General features: G+C 36.5%; 1 protein-coding gene across 2 annotated transcripts; it reads right to left on the bottom strand.

The window, feature by feature from the left end:
• Positions 1–366: 366 nt before the first annotated feature.
• On the bottom strand, positions 367–26,023 carry LOC131154953 (protein SAWADEE HOMEODOMAIN HOMOLOG 2). 2 transcript variants are annotated; one of them, XM_058107813.1, is made up of 9 exons: positions 25,694–26,023; positions 24,513–24,598; positions 24,355–24,400; positions 24,125–24,272; positions 14,691–14,754; positions 14,491–14,542; positions 1,968–2,111; positions 1,739–1,858; positions 367–1,051 (listed from the first exon to the last, which is right to left on the bottom strand). In XM_058107813.1, exons 1-9 carry the CDS (start codon positions 25,745–25,747, stop codon positions 644–646), a joined length of 1,122 nt encoding a protein of 373 aa, XP_057963796.1. In that variant the 5' UTR covers positions 25,748–26,023; the 3' UTR covers positions 367–643. The 2 variants fall into 2 exon arrangements, with proteins under 2 accessions (XP_057963796.1, XP_057963786.1); XM_058107803.1 differs by lacking the exon at positions 25,694–26,023 and adding an exon at positions 24,896–25,531.

The raw sequence follows: 26,023 nt of genomic DNA, 5'->3' as shown, positions 1-26,023 counted from the left end.
ATACCATAATAATCATGTCATCTTACAATAAGATTACGTTGCTAAAAAGAAAATAATACTCCGCCAAAAAGATAGAAATTTCCCTTGAAATCTTGTTCTTTGGAAAAACACATAAAACTCAGATTCACCCTAATATTTGACAAAAGACGAGCCAAGAAAACGTAAATGTGTAATAATGAAACTTATAACACCTCGAGACGGTACACATTTTTTTTGGCCTAACCTCCTAAGAGGGGCTTGGATGAGCTGCCCAAACTAATAAACCAAAGAGGTGAATGGCTTGCCATAATAATAATAATAATAATGCAACCAAACTGCACACAGAGCTTTATGCAATTGCCAAGAAAACAGTAAAGAGCTGGAAACTTTGGACATGAAGTCTCTTAGGTTGGCATGTAATCATAAGGTGATCTCCGTCTCCTGTTGCTTTTCAGCATTCAAAGCAAGCATAAGAGGTGGGAAAAAATCAGAACAAAAGAATACTCGATCATTTTGCCAAAGGAAAAACAACCAAGTCGTGGGAGAACAGCACCAAATATGAAACAAAAATGAATACAATTATCATACAAAAAAATTACATATATTGGAGCTGCAAAAATCAATTCAAAAGGAGCACCATTCCAAAAATTGTCAGATCTACCTACTATTTTCCCTCGGGCGTATTTTCACCTGTGTCTCCAGCGATGGTGCTCACGTTTGTAACACTTGCAAATGCAGCATTGCCTGGTGTAGCATCAGAGTTTCCAACATTACCAGTGCAGCTTGTTTCAGCATTTTTTGTTTCCAAATTTGTTGTTCCAGCTGTTGTCACGGGCACATTACTCTCATGAGAAGCAGGAGCACCCGCCACTGAAACATCTGCATTCTCCTCAGCTTTGCGCTGCTTCTGTGTCATTTCAGTAGTAGTGTGAACTCTTAAGTCACCGCCCGCAGTAGGAGCAGCAGCAGTTTTCTGCTGGTCCAAGGATGCAGACTCGTTAGCAGCATGCAGCTGTTGCAGCCTGTAATCGGTTTCAGGGCGACGGCACACCTTTCTCAGAGGCACTATTTCCTGGGAAACAAATTTAAAAACTGTAAATCTTTCTGAATATAGTGTAAGAACACATAACTTCACAATGCAGGGAGTAGAGCTCAGGCATTGGAATAAAACAAGTCCCAATTGCACGCTTTGCACAAGTCAAATGATAAAACAATAAAGGCATGGTGCCAAAAAGAACATGAACAATAAAGCACATAAAGGGAGCCCATATGCACAATTTGATTGCTGAACATGGGGGAACTTGATGGGGCACCCTGGGTAATTTTCTGCAGGATTTTAAACTTCAAGCAGTTTCTGACTTCAGCATTAACAACACATCGAATTGGTTAAATTAGTTTAATCCAGCCCCCTAGCAGAAAAAGATTGGGATTAAATTTCAGAACACAAATCAGATCAAAGCCATGTCCGAAGTCAGGCCTGCATTAGGCCATCAAGCCAAAAAACTTTGGACATCACCACATCCACCTCCTACCCAACCTGTTACACAGTCCCAGATTTTCATTTCTTTTCCAACCCCTTGGCAATCAAATGCAACATCAGATCACACGTATCTCTACCATCAATATTTATAAGATCTGTTACCACAATCCTTGTGAAGTAGAGCATTTCATCGTCGTAATGACCACCATACCAATCTAGAGAGAAAATAACAAACTTCAAAATATTCTGTGCCATGAAAATACAAAGGTTGTGGCATACCTCGGATTGATCATGATCATAGCGCACCAGAAACCTACAACGACAACCTCTCACATCATGCCTCCGCCGTTGGGCATCAAGAACATGAGCATCAAAGTAAAGAGCCTGCTCTTTACCTTCCTGAAAGTTTTTGGAACATTAAAAATTTCCAATATGTATGATCATAAATAATTTTACCAAGATTTCCAAGCAAAAATGTTTTGCGGTGCTCAAATGGAACTATTTCCACCTGAAAACAGAGTATGAGATCTCCAGGAAGAACTGCAACACATTCTGATGATTCACATGGGAGAGAGCGCTGTCTGACATGCCTTCGAACATTGACCCACTCATCCTCCTCTGGCCCAAATCCAGAAAACCGAACTAGAACTTCCTGAAAAAACCAGCTACATTAAAACAATATCCCAAAGGAAACATGTTGACAAAAGGCCAAATAAAATGTGAACCGTGTAGACTGTAGAATAAGACTAATTTAATATTGAACAGGAATTCCACTTCAATAGACTACGTAAAATACTCAAAATTGTTTATGGGTAGAAAATTATGAGAAAACATGCCTATGCAACATGGATGCTTCTGGAAGGACCCATGTCCACATCATGTCTGTTGGACACCCAACAATTTTTGGAATGCAGTTTTACAATATATTTTTAATTTCAAGCACTTCTTCAACACGTTTAAGCATAATGAGACATCATAACGTTATTTTTCTTTCCTGGAGTCAAATATTTGAAGGTGAGAGAAAATCAATATTTGCTTCCTTAGTTTTGTTTGTCTTACGTTCTTGTATCTGTACAGTTCCCCTTGATCTAATATACTACTTATCTTCTTCCAAAAAAAAAACCTAGTTTCTTTCATTTTTACTCCTGAAACAATATAATAATAAAATGCAAAAGACCACAAAAAGGTTTTCTTGTAATAATGATAAAATTGTGAAACAAAATTAAAAATTCAATGGTAGGAGGACAAAAGCAAAGAACATATACAAATAACGAAGTATCTTTTACTCGGACTTATATAAACTATCAAAGAACTTAATGCTCAAATATGCAGTGTGTTCATAGTCCCTGCCCCCATCATGTGTTGCTCTATTAATATTTGCCATGTAATCTATGTCATGTCATGCCCACATCTCATGCCCAGTGTCCTTTAAGTAGTAGAAAAACAGAGAGAGACACACACACAAGGTTAGAGCAATTTGGTCCATTGACAGCACAATAGCAAAAGTTGACGCATCATTTAATTATTCACCAAAAAGATTAGAAACAAGCCTGCTAGAGTTCATCTAAATGTAGACCATCATAGCCTATCAATTTAGGTTAAACTAGATGAGAACTTAAGAGGCACATGTATTAAAAGGTAGATCCAAATTTGGTCCTTCAACAGCACAATAGCAAAAATTGAAGTACCGGTTAAGTACTCACAAAGGAGATCAGAAACAGTCCACTAACATTCATCTAAATAGAGACCTTCATAGCACATCAATTCAGCTTAAAAGTAGTTCTGATGCACGGGCATTGCATGTGAAAATCTTCAACTTGCGGACATCTCAACAGTTTTTTTTTTGGGATAGCAAAGGAAGAGATTTCATTAGAAAGAGAAGAATTTACAAATAGGAGAATAAGCCATTTCCCATCAAAATCCTGAAAAATCCAAAAAAAAAAAAAACTAAAAACACAAATATATATATATATATATATATATATTTGAAATACTTTGAAACATCTCAACAGTTTACGCTAAGAATTAAATTGGCAAAATATTAGGCATCAGATAAAAAAATTTTGTTTATGATTAAATAAATTTTTCATTTTCCTTCTTAAATTTTTTATTAAATTAGATGGAGTCTTATACTTTATTTTAATATGGATAAAACACAATTCAACCATCTTTAGGGGATAGATCTTTTATAGGGACAATGTTAGTATGTGTGCAACTTTTGATACATTGGAATCCTACTAATATAAGGAATCAAATTAACCGAAAACTAGGGATACGGTAAGAGTATGCCCAAGATTGAATTACTTATGTTGTCTCATCAGTTTGATGTGAATTAGATAAAAATTCAAGGTCACTAGAGCCATCCAAAAGATAGTTAAGGATTTTTTGTCCTAGTTGGATGTGGATTAGATTCCAAAATAGGATGGACAGAGATTATCACCACATTGAAGACAAAGTTAAGAATATTCTTGCTCAATCAAATGATTTAAACTACTCAAAACCTTAATATATAGATATAAGAGGCCACTTGACGGTTTGCTGTGACCCACTCAAGACCGCCATTCTATTGAATGAAACACCAAATAGTGCGTCATGCAGTTCCTCTCCTCATTACTAGGGAACATCTTGCTGCAATGATAACTTCACCAGCATTCAGCTTATTGTTTTCACCCTTACAATGTACAACCAGTCCTGAGCCTAGGTAATTGTGCAGGTTGCGTTAAGTAGCTGACAACTAAAATAATAAATTGTCAGATCTCTATGATATAGATCCATTGATTATAGCACATAATGTCCCCATATGAATAATGTGCAGCACTTCCAATGCTTGGGTATGGGGAAAAATAGGCAAGGGTGAACCAGCTGTTCAACTTGATGTGTCATAGCCTAGGCCCTAGATACGTTGTCAAATATGTAAAGGTTCCCACACACCCTTCTGGATATGTGCAAGTAAAGAAGCTAGTTTAGGAAACCAAGGTTGTATTTGGAAGCATTGATTTTGGACCTTGGATTTGGGATTGTTTGGATATGGAAGAAACCTCAAACAATTTTATGCTAAGTTTTGTCTAAATCCACACAAATCCAAATCCAAGGCCCAAAATCCATGCTCCCAATCACAGGGTGGTTAGCAGCTTGGAAAATAGGAACCTTACCAATAAAAACATGGAGATGGATGACACAATGATTAAGAGAAAAATTAATATAATTTGCCTTCAAGGAATTAAATTGGAAGGTTTAAATATAAAGAAATTGAAAACAAGATTTGAACTTAAAAATGTAAGAATGGAGCAGGTAAAATGGTAGGCAAAGACCTAAAAGATGTTGTTGCAGTTGTTAAAAGAGTACAAGATAGAACCATAATTTTTTCTTTTAAGGATACAAGGATATTTGAGGCCCTTCATAAACTCGACTAATCCACCAAGATAATGGGCTTGTCTCTTTACCCTTCTCCATTTAAATACTAAGGTTTAATCTCAATTAAAAAACAGCAGCCCACGAGACTCAGACCCTGGCATCTAACCAGGAAAGCCTCGAGTTTTACTTGGGCCACCCTTGGGGTGCCTATAAAATTATAAGGCATTTATTTGGTTAGTAGTCTTCAATAGAGTTACACCAATAGTTTGTCGCAGACTAGGAGCCCCTATAAAGCTTTACCAGCTGTTCATATTATGTGTTTTGACAGTGCTGAGACTCTTACCTTTTCTTGTTGCGTTTAGCTCCTTGGAAGCTGCAAAAAATATTGTTTGGTTTGTTTGGAGAGAATTTTTTTTTTTTTTTTTTTTTAAATAATAGAAAAAAAATCTTCAATGAAACTAGCAAGAATCAAATAAGACAAAATACAACGAAGAACAAAAAATCCTCAAACATGAGAAGAGAAAACAGAAAACCCAGCATCATGTTAATAATGCCACCCAATCTTGGTTAACATCCTGAAAATAAAAGCCCTCAAGACAGCCTGCACCATAAGCCTAAAGAGAAACCAAATATTGCACCCTGTCCAAAGAAACTCACATGAAAGCCTCTTTCCAAAAAATGTAATAACATTCCTTTCCAACCAAATTCCCATAGACCACAAAAAGCACACGTTCAGAGCTTCTAAACATCCTTACCTTCCCAAAAGCAGCAAAAGAAAGACTAAGGAGCTCCTCCACTGATTTCAGGCATACCCACATTTCACCAAGAACTGCAATTTTTTTAAGTTCCACAATCTCCATGCAAATAAGCAGCATAGAAACAAATGAGAAGCTTTCTAAGAGCTACTCCTACACATGAGATGCAAATCTGGAGATCAAACAAATTCCTTTATCTTAGAAGGAACTTTAGCATCCCATATGCTCTGAAAAAGAGGAAAGACACATCAACCTTAACTAGATGAGGGAGAAAAAGGATTTACATGATTAATCCCCTGATGAATCCAAATTCCCAATTCTAGCATCACCTATTGGAGTTATAACTACCTCTCGCACAATGAACAAAAAGCCTCCAACTCTCTATCATTTAAGTCTCTTTCTAAAATGAAAATCCCAAGAAAATGAATCCTCACAAGAACAAGGAGGACATCACATCATCATAGTGAGAAGAAAGACAATACAATCAAGGAAAAGAACAGGACAACGCAACTTCCCCCACACAAACATATTCCCAAAACTGAAAATGATTGCCTCTACCCAGATGAAACTTGGAAAGAGGTAGAATGAAAGGGTAAACCTGTGAAATGAACCACCAAGAACTCTCTAAGGAACTTTTAAAACCCACATTTGCATCCAACCCATTCTCTTGTAATACAAATTTACTTCTATCACTTTGTGCCAAAGAAAATTTACCTTCATGGGAAAACACCAAAGCCATTATCCAAAAGGGCAGTATTTTTAGACACCAAATGACCAAAACCCTTCCTCCTCCTTCGACCTACACACCACCTCCCACTTAACTAAATGATCTCTCGTCCCCCTTACACCAGACCCAAGAAATCCCATATAACCCTCTCATCCAACCCCACTTGGAATCCTAAAACGAGAAGAAGTACAGAGGAATAGCAGGCAAGCTAGCCTGCATAAGAGCAATTCTAGCCCCCAAAAGGAAATAATGCACCTTTCCACCCATCTAACCACTTAGCCACCATAGTCACCCCAGATCCCCAAAAGCTAGAGAACGGGGATTTACTCCTGAAGGAACCAATAATTTCCTAAATATGTCAAAGGCCTCTTGAAAACCCCACACCCAGCTAGGGAGGTTAGTTCTAAAATCCTTTCAAAGCTAAGATTAACTATCTGAACCACTGTTTCCCTAAGATTAAATATATGAACCACTCTTTCCCAAGTTAATTCTAAGATCAGATACCCTCTCAAAAGTCTATAATAGCAAGGGTGTTTACAAAATAGGACTCCATCCCAACCCCTCAATCTTGGCCTTAGTAAGTCCTCCGCAGATCTTTAAAAGAAACCAGGAACCTTTTCTGCTATCAACCAAACATCACTAAACAACCTCCCCACTTCTCAAGTCTACCTCTCATGTATAATTACCTCTCATTCGCCCTAGCTACCTTATAAAAAAATTTTGAGTTACAATCCCCCTCCATAATTAATTTAAACTTAGTGTTTTTGCCACCAACTCCTACAATATTACACACTCTTAACTCATTCTTCAAACTAACTTGATAGACACTTTCCAAATTTTTTAGAGTTTGGAAGGATTCAAGATGCAGAAACTGTGGAAGTGCACTCTTTTCACTATTTTTTGGGGCAAATTGGCTCGGAAGGAACGTACATAACTACATAATTTCAATGGACATTCTGACTTTATCATTACATTGAGATAGAATTGGTTTCTTTGCATCCCTATAGGCTTTTATGTCATTATTTCAAAGGGACTTGCTTTCCTAATTTTCAGCGAGAGTGGTGGACACATGATTTGATGTTCCTTCTTTTTTATTTTTTCCTTTCCTTCGTATCTTTTCTTTCTTTTTAGGAGGATATCATGTCCTCTACTTTTTATCTGTTTTCTCTCTTCATGAATTTTCTTCTTTAACTAAATAAATAGTTTCTGCTTAAGGGAGAATAAATCTCATTAGTGCATATGCTCCTTGACTAGGCTCAGATGAAAATGCTAAAAGGTGATTCTAGGAAGAAATGGATAATATTTTATAAGGTATAGTAGGAGGTGGGAAAATTTTTATAGGAACATGTTTGAATGGTCATCTAGGAGGTGATAATAAATGTTACAAGAAAATATATGGAGGACATAGACATGGAGGCAAAAATAAGTATAGACCTTAAAGTTGATTTGTGACATGATTTTATAACAACAAAGACAAGGTTCATTCAAGAATATGAAGAGATAAAAGCCCTTAATAACCTTCAAGAGTGTATAAAATAAAAGTCAAAACAATTGTTTTTTTAAAACAAGGGGGTAGCATGCAAGGATTGCTAAGTTCACTAAAAGGGAGAGTGACACAACAAGTGTCATATGCGCATTCAAAAAGTGGAAAATGATGGGAAACTAAATCATTGCATGGCAACTATGCAGTGGAACCTAAAGAGAGAAAATATACACAAAAAAAAAAAAAAAAAAAAAGATAAAAAGGTAAAAGAAGGCAACTAGACAACAGAAGATAACATCAACACAAACTTTTTTTGAGATAGTATGGCTAGTTCTACTAGAACTATCTGGAAAAAACCATTTTAGATGAATCCAATGAAAAGGCATGATTTGTAAAGAGAGTTGATGGGCAATAAGGAAGCAGAAAGTGCAATTCAAATAAAAAGAATGCTGTTTAAGACATAGCAATAGTGTACAGATGGGGAAAGCTTTGAAAAGTATAGAGGTGAAAAAGGATGCAAAAGAGTTGTTAGTGAGCCTAAACATGGAGCAAAAAAATAAAAAATGTCAATAAAGAGAAATTTAAATTAGCAAGGCATCAAGGGGATGCCATCCCGATGTGAAAAACATCAACCACTCTATAGTGTCACAAACATCAAGGATTACATTAAGATCATCAACAATTTGCCCACCAAGCCTAATGGAAACAACAACAATCCACTGCTCTTTGAAAATCTGAAGCAGAGTAGCTGTATCTTTGAAAACTCTCTTATTTCTTTCTTTCCAAGTACGCCAAAAGATGGCGAGAGGGATGAGATTCAAAGCTTTTCGCTTCTCCTTGGTGGCTCTAATGCCTTTCCAAGCCCAAATCTCTCTCCAACAGAATTTGCAGTAACCCACTGATATCCAGTCAAGGATAGAACCATACACAAGTTCACCGTCCACAGGCAGTGGAGATGAATGTGGTTTACTGATTCTCCATCAGCCATACAAAGAAAACATCTATTTTTGACTGTAAGCCCCCTTTTCTGCAAATTGTCAAGGGTTAAAATATTTCCATGTGTGGACTCCCAAACAAAAAATGCAACCTTTGAAGGGGCTGCACTGCACTCCTCCAAATATGAATCCAAGGGGAGTGGCTGCAATTTGTTTTCATCGGTAGAGCTTCTAGTAAAGAATTAACAGTGAAAACACCATTTTTGTCCAAAGCCCATTTTGGTTTGTTGGGGATGTTTTGGTAACAGAAATTATAGAGATTTCTGTAAAAGTCAGACAGTGCATGAAATTCCCAATCTACCACATTCCTAGTAAAAGGAATATTCCAAAAAGACATACAAACTGAAGCTAGAGAAAGAAAGAGTAGAGACCTAGGTTATATCAAATGTATAAAAAGTGTGGACAAGAATGTCTAGTCAAACAAGAAGATATTTAAAAATGATTGTGAACCTTTAATAACCTATTTAATGGAAACCAAAGAGAAGTACCAATACTTATAACTAACAAATGAGGAGGACAAATATTAAAATATATCTGCAAAATTAACACAAACTTAAGTCCACATTAAAAAAGATGAAAAATGGAAAGGATGTTGAACCAACTGACATTCTCCGTTCAAGTTTGGATGTGCTTAGAAAGTTTGGTCATTCTTAGAAGATAATGGGTGATATGGTTGACTAGTCTATTTAACAAAGTAATAAGGATTTAGAAAGATTGTCAACCAAGGTCTTGAAAAGGCAGGACACCAAGAAAAAAATTGATAGAATGATTTAAAAATTCCACAACCAGATCATTCCACATGATAAACACCGCTCCCTGCTGTGCCTGCGGCTTTTAACATAATCCATTTGTAGCTTTTTAAACCCCCTAAGCTATTCACCAAGCATCTATTTAGAGATCCAACTTTGGTTTCCTAAAAACAGATAACATGCCCTCTCCAATTATGGAAGTTTTGAGCCATATGATAATCAAAACCAATGAAGATGACCTGCTTAAGGGGCTTAGCATCGGAAGGAGCAATGAAAATTTAGTAGTCTCCCACCTCCCTTTTGGAAATGATACTATCGTTTTTTGCAAAGATGATTGTGAGCAAATTATTAACCTCAAGTACATCCTTCTTGGGTTCAAAGCAGTCACAGGTTTAAAGGTGAATTTGGGCAAGAGCAATATCATTTCTACAGGGCCTTGCGATTGTGGCCCGCAGGCATTTTTTGCTACAATCTAGGAACCTTCCCTAACTCTTACCTTGGCCTCCCTTTAGGAGCCAAGTTCAAAGGCAAGGACGTTTGGGATCATATAATTGGCAGACTTGAAAGGAAATTGGTTAGTTGGAAAAGGATTTGTCTCTCCAAGAGTGGCAGATTCCCACTCATTACAAGCACCTTAGCCAATCTCCCTATTTATTTTATGTCAAAGTTTCCCATCCCTAATGCAATTGCCAAAATACTGGAAGACATTCAAAAAAGATTCCTTTGGGGGACACGAGAGAGGAATTCAAATATTATCTTGTTAGATGGGGGGTTGTCAAGCAACCCATACAAAAGGGAGGGCTCGGCCTAAGGAGTTAGATCCCTAACAAGACACTCTTGGGGAAGTGGCTTTGGAGGTTCAAGCCTGAGAAAAATCAGGGAAGTTATTGCTACTAAATATGGCTCTCATCACAATGGTTGGGCCTTCAAAGAGGTGACCAAAGGCTATGGTATAAGTGTTTGGAAATTCATCAGGAGAGGCCGAGAGGGTGGGGTTTTTTCTCTCACATTCATTTCAGCGTGGGAAATGGGGAGGATGTGTTTTTTTTGGCATGAAATTTGGTGCAGAAAGTCCCAACTTAGCTCTCCATTCCCAACCATTTAAGGCCTGCCTGCGACAATAAAAAAAATGCCCTCATTTTCCAACAGCGAGAACCCACAAATCATGGAACCCTCTGGAAAGTTTCCCTTATTAGGAATTTTATTGATTAGGAGATTGATGCTCTAATAAATTTTTATAGTAGCCTTTACAATGTTCAGAGCCAAGCCTCCTCCAATGTGCCCTATTAGTCCTTAAGCAAGGAAGGAACTTCCACCGTCAAATCTTATTATAATCACCTTAGCTGCCCAGCGGAGTAATTTTCCTTGGAAGCTCAATTGGAAACAGCAGCCCCTTTGAAGGTTGCTTTTTTCACTTGGGAGGGAAGATCCTCAGCTTCAACAATCTTCAAAAAAGGGCTTGATTATCGTAGGTGTTTTCTGTGCCTTAAGGAAGCAGATTTGGTGAACCACGTCCTTCTTCACTGCCCTTGGTCCAAAAATCTCTGGAGCTTTGCTATTTTCATGGTCAAACAGAAATAGGTTATTGCAGATTCAGTTGAGAGTGAGAGGCTTGGAAAGAGACCTGCTCCAAAAAGATCAAAAGTAGGGCTTTTTCCCATATTCCCCTTGCTACCTTTTGGGCAGTATGGAAAGAAAGGAATAGAAGGCTTCCATGGGAAGGTTTCTCCTTTGGAGGCTTTCATGGAAAATTAGATATCTATGATCTCTAGCTGGAATCATAGGATGCTTGGTAGGGACGTTCCAATTACTCTTGATTTCATTGATGTAATTCAGTGACCATTGTATTGTTCTTATTATTTGTTGTTCTAGCTGTATTTGATCGGCATCTCCTTGATACGCAGTTTTTTTTTAATAATATTTCTTTGCTGTTTAAAAAAAAAAAAGATTAAGAAAAATTTTATATGAATGGAGGAAAAACATGTTTGCACCTACATACAAAAATGAAGATGTTCAAAACTATAATAACTATTGTGGCATTAAACTTATGAGACGTACAATGAAACTTCATAAGAGAGTAACTAAACAAGAACTAGAAACAAAAGTTCAAGAAAATCAATTTGATTAAATGTTCAGAATATTAATCATTGAGGTTGTACTATTTAGAGAGGAGATTAATGGAAAACTTCAAAGAGAAAAAAAAGGATTTGCACACATTATTGTTGACAATAACTACAAGTTTTATGGTGGGTTTTAGAAAAGGAGTAGACAGTAGGTGTATAGAAATTCCATAGATTGTCTCATCTTGCAAACCCTTGGTGTACATGTATTGTGGTTAGAAATTCCCTAGATTCTCAGCCTGCAGCCCTAACACTAATCATTACCCATCAAGGGAGAAATTGCTAGACATATCCAAAATGAGGTTCCATGGTATGTGATATCTACAGATCATATTGCCCAAACTCCCAATAGATGAAATTGGAGGTGGTAATGGGTGGAATTCAAGTTGGAATTATGGAGATTGGAGAGAAACTTCAGAACCAAAAGGTTTCAAAAATAAGTAAAAGTAAAACATAAAGCGTACCCGCAGCTTCCTTCCCACTTCATTGTAGTATTTGGAAGGCCAAAGTCCCATCTAAGATTGAGGCTTTTATTTGATTGGTTGTTCTTAATAGAGTTAACACCAATAGCAAAGTAGGACGCCTTTGAAGGCAGTATCACTGAATGTGTGTACTTTACGTTTTGACAGTCCAGAATCTGCTTCTTATATTTTTTTGGAATAAGTTCTTCGGTTTATTTGGAGAGAGTTGGATTTGTCCAGAGTCAATAGAGGACGAAGTTGTTGGAATCTTACGATTCACGATTTGATTCATACGATTCGCATCAATTCTGCACCAAATCGATTCGAATCATACTAGTGAATCTAAAATCAACTGAATTGCTGCCGAATCTTTTGATTCAGCTCATGAATTTGGAATCAATTCAAATATGTCGATTCAAACGATTCTATACCTATTGTATCCCGACAAGCCCAACTGGTTTAAAACCCCATTTTTTTAATTGCTTTTTTTTTATTACACGATTAGCTTCCATTCCTCATCTATGTCAATTTTTCGTGATAAAAAAGAGGAGAAAATAGAACTTTAGGTCAACCATTCTTCACTCTTGGAGTATAGCACTCTGCCATTGAGAAGAAGAGGCAGAACACGAATCGTGTTACACACGATTTTGTTCTGTTGTTAGATTCAAAAATAGTTTTTTTTTTTAGTATTTTGTTCAATTATTATCATTTTCAAAGTTAATTATTTTTTTTTCCTTTTTTGATTCAGGAAAGAATACGCATGAATTTTTTTAAAAAAATTGTTGATAAACACCAAAAGCGCAGTTTTTTTATTATTTTTCTTGATTCCTTCCCTTAACAGCATAATGTTTTTATTTTTTTAGGGAAGGCACATCAATATGTAAATGCATTGTTACTATTTTTCTTGTTGTTTATATATCAATACATGCATGTCATTTAGAATTGATTTTGGAAATTCATACCAAATCTCACAATTCCTAAAATTGGAATTTCAATTTGCGATTTCAATCTTGATTTGACAACTATGGTGGAGGATCTATAGATTTTTGGTAGGAGTAAAGATGACTCAATTTTGCAAGAGATGTGAGTTTTTTGCACATTTGTGGTTGGAGCTGAATGCATGCATTTTATGATGAAGAAGATGACGTGTTCCTTGCTCTAGAATAGGATCCATTATATGGCTTCATTTTGGTCTTTTGGAGCCAGTTGTCTTAAAGAGATATGTTTTTTGGATCTACAACGAGATTGGTAGGTTGAGTAGCTTTTTCTTTTATTGTTTTCTTTTCTTCGAGGATTTCTTATATCCCGTTTCGTACACTCTTCTTTAACGAAATCACTTCATTTTGTATCACAAAATAAAAACAAATAAAATAAACTGCTATTTTAGCAATATTACAAGGAATAGTAGAGACCATATTAAACCTTCTAGTCAAAAAATTCCTAGCAATGGCAGATTTCAATACCTATATCCATTAATTAAAGGAGAAATCAAAGAAAATGTGAGACATAGGGTAAAGCAAGTTGAGTAAAAAACAAAAGATCTTTGGGTCAGTTACAGGATTGTAAAATACATTTAACCATAAAAGAAAAGTTATATAAGACAGCCATTAGGTCTATAGCACCAGGTACATTGATGTTTTCTTTTTTTTTCTTTTTCTTTTTTTTGGATAGCAACTATATGGATTAGAATATTGTGTAACCGATGAATAACATGTCCAAAATGCCAGCGTAATATATGAGAATGTTAAGATGGATTAATGGAACAACTCTAGAAGATAAATTCAAGAAAAGAACACATTCAGGGTAAGGCAGGCATAGCAGCTGCATAAGATAAGATAATATAAAAGAAAGGTAGCTGACATGATTTAAGCACTTGTAACGTAGACCAAATTATGCTCCAGTCAGAAAGTGATTTAGTTGATATTTGAGGCTATAGAGGGGTAGACCTAGAACAACATGGATTGAGGTACTAAATCAGTTGGTAGCACTTTAAATTTTTTAGGATATTGCCCTAATTTGAGACTTACGGCTTGGCTGTTGCAGTTGTTATCATGCTATGATGATGGATCATGGTTGGTCATACGACTCATACCTTGCTCCTATGATCACCCTATGACATTTCCCAGAAAGCTTTGTAGAAGGAAAAGAAAAAGAAAAGAAAAGAAATGCTGACAAAGAAAAGAAATGCCGACTAATAGAATATGAAGGGGTATATGCATACAACCATATCTACCACCACCACCACCAAATCACAATTGAATCATTGGTGAATGAACTGTAATCGCCTCATGAGAACAACAAATAGTAGTAGCAGCAGCAGCAGTAAGAGGGTTCAAATTGGGTTCCTCCTAACAGATTATGTAAATATATGGAAGAAAAAGAATTACCGGATCACCCGTCTCAAAATATCGATGAGATAAAAAACTTGCAACATCATACCTAAGAAAGGGTACAAAACAATCAAGCAATTACTAATAAGTATCATATACAATAAAAATAAACCAAAAACAACAAAATTATCTGAGAGGAATTAAGGATATTGGCAAGCATCTAGTGGAACTAAACCACATTGGCAAAAGCTACCAACCATGCACCATCTCTTGCAGATTTAGCTTCAAACTCCATTTGAGCACCGTCCACTGAATTCCTTCCTGCATTAAGAGTGGAAATAAAATTGAGGGCAAAATAATCATGCACCAGATTTAGATTAAATAATATTATCAGCTTAATCCATGTCTAGAATCATTATTTACCTTTCAAAATATCCATTGTTTTCCCAGCAAACATCAACAAGGATCAAGAGGCAGAAAAAAAAAAATATATATATATACAGAAGGGTAACAAGTAAAAGGAAAATTTAAGAAGACTAGTTAAACACGATGAATAGGTTCTACACCTAAAACAAGTAAATTACTAAAACGCCAACGGGCTATAACACTAGCTTCATTCATGCCATATTCACATCAACCTTACCCCAGAGCTTTACAAGAATCATTTGGAGGTCTTTAAAGATCTACAATTAGGGCAATAGCCACCTACTATCATAAAGCATCTTCATACAAGTAAGAGAAAATCACCTCCAAAAGAATCTTACAGTTTATACAAATGATATTCTTGCAGCAAGCATCAACAGGTTTAACACTTTACACTCTTAACCTTAGCACTAGCCTTGCAATAAAATTCTGAACGATTTATACCCAATCATCATTGTAAAAACGATGTAATCAACTTATAAGCCTGGACATGAGTCTTTTTCTTCAGATCTTTAAATATCTCATACATAGGTTTCTTTGATGAACCAAAAACCCCATCAACACTGCAACCTTGAGGTAACTTATACAAATCCCATAAATCAAACATAGAAACTGCTGTGATTTTGATTAAAATGAATGATCTAACTTCAAGATAGGTCTCTCCCTCAATTTATAATACAAATTAAATACATTCTAATGACAATTATAACCTTACAAACTCTCTCTAATTGACACACTAACAAACTTAATAATAATACTAAAAGACACAAATAATTTCTAATACTCCCCCTCAAGCTGGAGCATAAATATCACATGCTCCTTGCTTGTTACAAATAAATTTAACACGAGCACCACCCAAAAAAAATTGGTAAACAACAAGGTTGTTAGAATCGAGAATCTAAATGGGATCATTGGAGGGGTCTACAGGATCGAATCGTAGAATCGGATCGCAAATTGTAAGATTCTACTTTCAATGTAAAATAAATATTAAAAATATATGTATGTGGAACTTTATGACAAGTCTTAAGGCTAAAACCTTGGTTAGTAACTTAGTAGTATAGGAAGTTAAAAATACAATAAAAAGTTCAAACAATAAAATAAATATTAAAAAATTATACATGTGGAACTTTATGACAAGTCTTAAGCCTAAAAATTTGGTTAGTAACTTCGATATATAAGAAATTAAAAATACAATAAAAAGTTCAAACAATAAAAAGAAGAAAAGCAAGAAAGGAGGAGGAGGAGGAGGAGGAGGAGAAAAACAGTGCTCACTAATGAGTCTTTTCAAGAAGCAAAAAATTTGCTTCAAAGCATACCTCTGCAGCTCTGCTGGGCCAGCTGGCTTGGCTCTTTTCTTGGCTGCTGCTGATCAAGCAAGAACTCTGTGCTGAAGAGGACTGATGTGTTCTTGTCAAACACCCCAAAGAAGGAAGAGGACTCAGGACGGAGTTTTTGTCAAACCCCAGGAGCTCTGGTTGTGAACACCAAAGAACTGTTGATCAAACAGCAAGACTGCTAGCTGCCGCTGATCAAACACCAGTCACCAGATGGAGGGCTCTCTAGTTGTTGAACAGGAGAGAAATTCAGGTGCTGGGTTGCTGAATTTCAATGAGGAGAGGACTGAGGTGTCAAAACTCTCGGAAGTCAGGTGCAGATTCCGCTAAATCTGTTCACTAATGGGAGGCTGGGAGCCATTTTACCACACTTTTGGAAGACTTTGGACCAAACAGGGCAAATAAAAATAAGTATTGGGCCACATTATTGAAGCCCAAAAAGGAAAAATTTCCCAATCCAGGTAACAGAGTAGGATCTGTATGATTCTACTTACGAATCTATGATTCCAATTCTACAATTCTATCGATTCTTTTACGATTCTACCACAATTCTACTTGATTCCGATTTTTGTGGCGACTTGGATCATTTGAGTGAATCTGGATTGTAGAATTGCACGATCCTATGATCCAGATCACGATTTTAATAACCATGTTAAACATATCAGCAAGCTGCATATCAGACTTCACATAAGCGGTAGTAATGAGCTTCTAGGCAAGTTTATCCTGAACAAAATGGCAATCAACTTCAATGTGTTTCGCCTGCTCATTAAAGAATGCGTTAGAGGCAATATGAAGAGCATCCTGATTATCACACATCAACTTCATAGGCTAAGAATGTGAAAAATCCAATTCTTCCAACATGTTCTTCAACTAGACAAGTTCACAAGTAGCGTGAGCCATAACTCTATATTCTGACTCAGCACTTGACTTGGTCACCACCATTTGTTTCTTACTTTTCCAAAATATCAAATTACCACCAACCAAGATACAGTACTCAATTGTGGATCTTCAGTCGAAAGGCCACCCAGCCCAATCTGCATTTGCATATCCATGAATATAAGTGTGAACGCAATCACAATATAAAATACCTCTCCCAAGTGCACCTTTGAGATATCTCAAGATACAAATTACTACGTCCCAATGACTTGTCCTCAAAGAATCTAGAAATTGACTCACAACGCTTGTTGTAAAAGATATATCCGGTCGAGTGCTTGTGAAATCTCTGGCATTGTCCAAAATTAGGTAATAAAACACCCATATCCAGCACTAACTTGCTGTTAGGATCCATGGGTGTACCAACCGGTTTGGATCCCAACAATCTATTTTCATCTAACAAATCAAGAACATAATTCCTCTGTGAGAAAATAGTTCCCATACGAGATCTAGATACTTCTATACCCAATAAGTATTTCAACGGCCCCAAATATTTGGTTTAAAACTTAGTCTATGGAAAAAGTTTGAGACTCTGAATACATTTATCATCATCACCTATAATAACAATATCATCCACATAAACAACAAGGATCCTACTCAATGAAGTATGACGATAAAATATAGAATGATTCGCTGCACACTGTCGAAGACCAAAATCAAGTAGTATAGTACTAAAACGGCCAAACAATACTCTGAGAGACTATTTTAAACCATATTGTGCCATCTTGAGCTGACACACTAAGCCTGACTCTCCCTAAGCAACAAACCCAAGTGGTTGCTCCATAGACCTCCTCGTCAATATCACCATGCAAGAAGGCATTCCTCACATCTAACTGATGCAAATGCCAGTGACAAGTGGCAGCCGAGAAAAAGAAATAGAAAAAGTGGGATTTATAGTCCCAATTCCCTTGATGGCAATGGTGGATCCATGATGGGGATCAACATGCACCTCGAGTATCTTTCGCGGATATTGTGACATGTGGACGACCACCCAAAGTCCACCAGTGGATGTGAATTTTATTTGCAGCAATTGAAGCTTCTCTTGAAATCTAGCTTGGAAAGAGGATGACAACTTGCAAGTCAAAGAGTCTTGGTTTTTCAAGAAGCATGACAACTTGCAAGTCAAAGAGTCTCATTTTTTTCAAGAAGCATTTATTTAATTTTAAGTTCCTAGACTCCACTATCATAATTATTCTAGTTCCTAGGCACTTATTTCCTATGACAAACTATTTTCTAGGAACCTCATTATCTATGTTATATATATTTTATTTTACTTTTGTATTTTCTTTAATATCTTAAGAAGTCATGTGCAAATCATGTGCATGCTCATATAAGGTTATAAAATATGCCATCACTTGTATTGTAAAAGGTATCTTTGCATTATCAATTAAAAAGGAAGCCTTTGCTTGAACTTGTGAATCTTATTCCTCTCCTTGTGAGTGAGTAGTGTGAGGCTACGTTCCGTCTCCCCGAAGATTGGGTGGTGAGAGACCACGACAACATCAACGTTATCATCAACACTGCACGCCCACTCCTTTTTCATAGCTCACAGCCACAACCTTCCTCAAGCTTCATTCTTGTCTCAAGATTCCTAAGGATCAACAAGCTTGTTCGTGGTGCGATTGAGTACTCGTGTGTCTTGATGTTTGCCATTCTAAACCTTTTGGTAAGCTCATTTCAATTCCTTGTTTTTGACCACCTAAAACGCCCCCTAAAGGTACCTTGCAACCCTTGAAACTCTACCCAAATCCTTGATTGAAAAACCTTGTTCGTTCTCTTTGAATCTTCCTAGATTTTCAACATGAACATGCTTACTAATACCATGCTTAGGGATATTTGATTTGTACGCTAGGACTTGTGATCTAAGGCTTCTAATATAACATCCTTTAAAGTGAACTTGATTACTTGAATGAAATGATCAACTAAGGGTTTTTAAACCAAATCATATATGTTTTCAAAATCTCAACAACTTGTGATCATTAGAATAAGTTTGTGATGTTCATGCTTGGTTAATTCAATTCTTCTCATAGATTGTGATATTGCGTGTGTGCTACAAAGAGGGTCAACCGTAGGACTAGGGCTACTTAGAGCTGTCCTACATCAATCCATCAGAAAGAGTAACACAAGGTAAGTTAGCAGGATAGTGAAGAGTAGAGAAAAAAGTAGGTATAATTGTGATATGATCAGTAGCAGCAGAGTCTATAACCCAAGAATTAGGACAAGAAGTACTGTATGACAAGCATACTGTGGGATTACCTGTTTGGGCAAGAGATGCAATGGGAAGAGAAGCTTTTTGTGATGCTTGATACTGTTGAAACTTGGAATGTTCCTCTAACATGGATACAATACGTCGCTCCTCACTCGGCCCCAAAGGTGTGGAGTTGGTGGTGGCTGCATTGGCTGCCACCAAAAGTGTGAAGTCCATGGTGGCTGCATTAGCAACACGTGAAGGTCTACCGTGGAAATCCCAACACTGCTCAATAGTATGATTACCTCGACCACAATGAGTGCACTTGCAAGGAGTGTCTCTACCTCGTCCATCCCAACCACCACGACCACTCAAACCACCTCGATAACTTTTGCAGTTGTTTGGTAGAGAACTAGAATCACCCTATGTAGCAAAGGCTGCCCTCTCAGAGCCAAATGCAAAAGCAAGAGAATGCGTGCTAAAGGAAGCACAAAGAACACAAGAATAAACATCAGCAAATGATGGCAATTCTAAAATACTAAGTATCTGGGACCAGACTACCTCATGCTTGGGTCTCAAGCCCGCTAGAACCGGAAGAACTATCATCTGCTCCCATTGCTTCTACATCTCACAAACATTGGTGATTACAGGTTGCACAACGTTAAGCTCCTCCTAGATACGTTTCATCTCTCCAAAATAATCTACAATGCTCCTAACTCCTTCTCGTAATTGAAAGCTCCTAGGATAAATCATACATACATGTAATGTTACTAGAGTACAAAAGCTTGGCACAATCCCAAATCTCCTTGCACGTATTTAGATGCATGGACATCTATGCAATCTGTGGCTCCATCAAATTTCACAAGAGAGAAACAATCAAGGCGCCTTCTTGAATCCACACTTATTTTCTCTTCTTACCAAAAGGATCAGATTGGAGCAAGTGGTCAAATTTTACTAATCTTGCTAAATAAACTCAAAAAGCTTTAGACCATTGAACATAATATTTTCCATCCAACTTTTGAGTTGTTATTTGTGGCAGCAATGAAGGAAACATGTTTTTGGGATTCATAGACTCCATACCAACACTCACTAACCAGCAGCCACACCAATGTCAAACAAGAAGAGCAATCAAAACTAATCAAGACAATCACAAACGATGTGAAACACCGACACAACCACGGATGAGGTAAACGACTTACCAACTGATATAGCACTGCCACAGCCTCATAACTCAACTTACGAACACTGCGACTACTCCAAGAAACTCACAAAGAAGCCTTTACAAACATTGAACAAAAACTAACAGATTACCACGAGTGCATGGTCAAAAAAAGTTGGATCTTTGAGCTAAAAACATGCCCAAAAGCTTGATACTATGGTCTAGAGAAGGAATCAGAACATTGCAGAGCCAAAAAAGAAAAATGTGGCCGGAAACCCTCTCACACACCCTTGGGGGGGGGGGGGGATTGGCACTGCCAGCTGTCGGCCGGCGTGTGACAGTGCGTGGGTCTGTTTCCGGCGATGCAGTTTTTGTTGGGGCAGGCTTCTTTTTTTGGCTATATGGTTTGTTTTTTGAAATAATGAAGGATGGAGGTGGATCTGAGAAGGGCAGCCACGCGATGGTGTTTTCCAGCAACAGCCGAGTATGATAGGGTTTAGGTTGGATCACGCTCTGATTCCATGTTGAGATTTTGATTCAAATGAATGACCAAACTATAAGATAGGTCTCTCCCTCTATTTATAATACAAATCAAATACATTCTAATGACAATAATACCCTTTCTATCTCTAATTAACATACTAACAAACTTATTAATATTATTAAAAGACATAAATAACCTCTAACAAAAACGAACTCATAATATCTAGCGGATAAAGAGTAAAAGAAACTAATACTATGATGTAACAATAATGCAAATTCAAGGAAGATGCTTAATATTCATAACATGAGAACAGTTGTTCATGATATCAAACCTCTTGAACATAGGGCAACAATCTTCCTAAGATGAATGATGTTAGGCTAGCCTCCCAGCCACCCCCTAATGAATAACCATAGCATCACCAACTTGGCACTAATGCAATATTAGATCCAATTCAAGTAAGATGCTCAATATGACAAATTTAATACAGATTGTTCTTGGTAGTAAACTTTTTGAGCATGGGCCAATGATTTCCATAGAACTCAAATGATGTTAGGCTAACATCCTATGAGGGATAACCAAACCATCACAAGCACCTAGACTAGAAAACATTGTGGAGCATTTGTTTGATTTGCATGACCTCTGAATAGAGGCTACGTCACTAGTTCACTAAATAAGTAAAATAGGTTAGACATCAAAGCATTTGGTGGTAGTTCTAAACTTTCTTAAAATTTCTCTAATAGAATTAGACATGGAAACATGTCTGATTTTGATTCGGAGGTTTCTTTTCCAATTGCATCCCTCATAAAAAAATGAAAATAACAAAAAAATCAATATCCAAATGATTAAAACTAAAATAATATATTCCCTTTTTGCACAATAATAAATTATATTATTTTTATTTATAATTATTAATTAAATATATAACAAGAAAATATTATTTATGTTATTAAAAAGTTTAGCTTACATAATTGCTCGTTAATTTTATCAAATATTTATACTCTTAAAGTGTTAAGAAGGTTAACATTGAAAAACAACACATATTCAAATACTAGATACCAAACAATTAAAATAATTCATCTTTTCGATTCAGTGGCCATTCAAATTCAATTCAAAACCAGCTCACAAAATCCCATTTGAATTCAGTGTTCAGCACTTTAACACTTAATTTTACCAAAAGCCCCTCAAATCCCACTTGGCAAAGTTGGCTACATGATTCCTTTTCTACCAATTCGCCCTCTCACAACGTTCAATGATACAAAATTATTTATAGAAAAATACAACAAGAGGCCTACAAATGGCAATCTGAACATTTAGAACCTCAGAAAAAATAATATAGAACAAGAAATTTAACAATAATAGTTGTTCCCACTCTTGCATACACCCATTTTTCGATGGATGTGTTGGATATAGGAAGTCAAAAACTTGAAATGAAATAAAACAAAAACAAAAATTTCTCTTTTTGGAATCGCTCTACATATGGTTTTGGCTTGCACTCTCAAGGTGATTCCTGTCCTCCATAAATTTCACTTTTTGGAATATATCCTAATTCCTAAGATTAAAGAGGAAGATAATTTAAGGACAATTCTAATGGATGTTTGGCTTTGGCAAGGAAGTTTATTCTAGTATAGCCAATGGGAACGAATAGAAATTCTAGCAGGAACTAGCCCGTTATTCTTCCTCTCAAAACTTCCCAAAAAAGTTCCATCCATTTTTCAGGTGCAGTCCCCAACATTTCCTTCAAAAAACAGAATTATAAGTTGAATCCAAAAGAGTGGAGCAGTCTCTAACTGTTCATTAAATTTGCTTTTCTCAAGGGAAAGTGATAAAAGATGCTAGTTGGTTGTTCTTTGGAGAGAATGTTTTCACTATTTTAAGGGATTGGGTATATCAAAGGAGGGAAAGGCTCTCTAGAGTTTACAAGACAGCAAAGTTTGCAGTGATAGTTCATTTGGTTGAGCGTAATGCTAGAATTTAAAGGGCATTGTTGTTCCTATCGATATCTCTTGTTGTAAGGTGGTTTTTCATTGCTTCACTTTGGTGTATGCTAAAGGCCTTTTTAAAAGTTACTGATTTTAAGGGATTGGGTATATCAAAGGAGGGAAAGGCTCTCTAGAGTTTACAAGACAGCAAAGTTTGCAGTGATAGTTCATTTGGTTGAGCGTAATGCTAGAATTTAAAGGGCATTGTTGTTCCTATCGATATCTCATGTTGTAAGGTGGTTTTTCATTGCTTCACTTTGGTGTATGCTAAAGGCCTTTTTAAAAGTTACTGATCTCTAGAGGGACTACAGTGCTGCTCTTCATTCTTTCGTTTTAGCTCTTAATATAATTATCTTTATTTATCTATTGGGGGAAAAAACTTCCTTAAAAACACATTGCATGATCATATATGTTGAGGCTTGATATACATTGTCGGTGCACAACTAACCAAACAACTTAAGCTTTTTGATGAAGTGTGTTCTAATGTGGTATTAGAGTCAGGTTGTCTGGAGGTCCTGGGCTCTAGTCTCGTTGCCCATGTTTATTATTTGTTTATTAAGAATTATCTTATTCCCTGTAATGGATGTTGTTTATTGTTTGGTTATTTCTCCACTTGCTGCCAGGCTGCACATGCAGGGAGTGTCAAGGCCTGATACATGTTGTTGGCCCACAACCTACAAGCATAAGTTTTTAGGTAAAGTGGTAATCTAACAAAATACACTCTGGCAATATCAAGTTCAGGATAATTTAAAGGGAGATCTTTTTCTTATTTAAATATATGGACACATTCTTTCATATGTGTCCCATAAAATGAATAAATAAATAAATATTAAAAAATTACAAATATGTTAAAAACACATTAGTAAATGGTTTTGGAGCTCCTAGTTTCAACATCAAACTAAGTGCTCCCTCAAAACCCACCCAGGCTACCAAAAAGGTGCCACGTGCCAGCGTCAAGATGCTCCACCTTAATATAGTAATAGAATTGTTTTTTTTTTCTAAATTAGAAACATAAACTTATATTTCATCACTCAAAAAATGTATACTGGGATTCATTAGTTCAAACATATCATAAAGGAACTCTAGAATGATGGAGCGGCATATGTCCATTGAATATTCAATGCATAAGATCAGCAATGATCCTGAAGTGAACAATTTGGAAGCTTCGCGCATCAAGCAAAACAACTCTACCTGAAGGAGCAGGCAGAGGTTGAGGCACATTTCTTACTGGAATAGGATCCTCTCGAGGCACAGTCGAAACAGTTAATTTCCCTGGTCCAGGAGCCTTGTTTGATTTTGCCCTAATGGCATACCTCCTATTTTGGAACCAATTCCACACCTGTAATGAAAAATATCAATGAGCAAAATACTCCACATGCTCTCACATCATGCAGAAAAAGGAAAAGGAAAAGGTGCCGCACTTGCTTCATTTGCACTACAATCTTTCCGGTTCGATCTGCAGAATTACTACAACCAAAGAAAATCAAGGCATGATTTTATTTCTATAGCTAAGAAAATGAACAAAGATTTTTTAAGTGTTTAGTTTCTTCAAAAAAGAAAGGCATGGGCTAGTACACACCTGAACTTTTCTGCAAGAGCTGTGAGAACTTCCCGTGGTGGCACTGCAAGATTGTGTTCTTGCAAAATACTTTCCATCTCCGCAACCTTAACAATGAACAAGTAAAGGTAAAGCATATAATTGAGCGCTAAAATGTACATAAAAAATTGAGAACCCACAATGACAGTCATACTGCCAACAACGATATTTGATGGCATCATGCCACTCATATACTTTTGGTCCAAATATGCATAAAGTGCATCATCCATCAGATTGATCGTATCCACACTATAAATGAACATAAAAAGCATTGTAATGCATTCCTCATTCTCTACTAAGTACTAAGAAGCTTCCCGATAGTTAAAAAAGTCTCTGTGAAGATGCATTTGTGGGAGATCATTAACCTGCTTTGTTGTTGCAATTCTCACGTCACGAATACATGAAGTGCCTTTGAGACTAGCAATGACTAACATTTGGTGTGTAAAGGAGAGGCTTCAGGATTCTTCTTAATAAATTTCCAGATTTCTTGTTCTGTACATACTAAAATTCATTTGAAGCAGGGAAAAAAAGGTTCTGCAAATGCACTAAATTTAATTGAAAGCAAGTAGTTCTTATAGGCACAATCCAAAACGGAGACATTATTTTAAAAGACAAAAGCTTTGAGTAAAAGCTGAGTGAAAATAGCCTACTGCAGAAGTGTAATTAAAATTTGAAATCTTTATAATAAAACTAAAATCGTGACAAAAGTAAAAATATATCAACATACATAAAAAATAACAAAACATAAGAAATGCCAACGAACTATCCCAACACTGACTAACAATCAAAAATCACAAAAATCATAGAAACTGTCATCAATCCAAAATATTTCAAGATTCTAATACAAAGATTTTACAGAAAGAAAAAAAAAAAAACCCCACAGAACGACAACTTTAAAATTCAAAAAAGGAAAAAAAAAAAAAGCAATAGAACAAAATCGCCCAAATGACAGCCAAGGGTGAGAAAAACGAGGTAAACCAAAGAAGTACTCCAACAAAAACGCCAGAGAAATCGAGCAGAAAACATATTACGAGATTCCCAACACTAACCCATGACCGAAAAAAACCCAGAAAACCAAGCTGATAAATCACTCCAATATGCTAAAACAGGCATGGCTAATTGATTTATTTCAACTCCAAAATCAAAAATTACAAACATAATACCTCAGTTGGGGTGAAACGAAAAGCAGGACCTCCATTACTTGGGGGTCTCCCCATCGACACCTCTCGTGTAAGTCGAGTTAAAAAAAGTACTCGAACACCTTTTTGTATATAAAGAAGGAACTCAAGAGCTGAGCTCGTATTTCGAAAGGGCAATGATCAGAGAGTTCTGGGATTCGGCAATATCATTGGAATCGCAACTCCATGGAACGGTGAAGAGAAGAAAAACAATAGAGCGATTCAGCAGGGGGGAAGAGAGAGAGAGAGAGGGTGGCGTGGGGCCGTGGGGGGAGGCTGGCGTTTGGGTTTAAAACGGATGCTATATAATTTGAC

Source organism: Malania oleifera, chromosome 1 (assembly GCF_029873635.1).
Source record: "Malania oleifera isolate guangnan ecotype guangnan chromosome 1, ASM2987363v1, whole genome shotgun sequence".
In the NCBI taxonomy this organism is placed as follows: Eukaryota; Viridiplantae; Streptophyta; class Magnoliopsida; order Santalales; family Ximeniaceae; genus Malania; species Malania oleifera.
The sequence above is the reverse complement of the archived record's forward strand: the minus strand, read 5'-3'. Positions and strand labels throughout refer to the sequence as shown.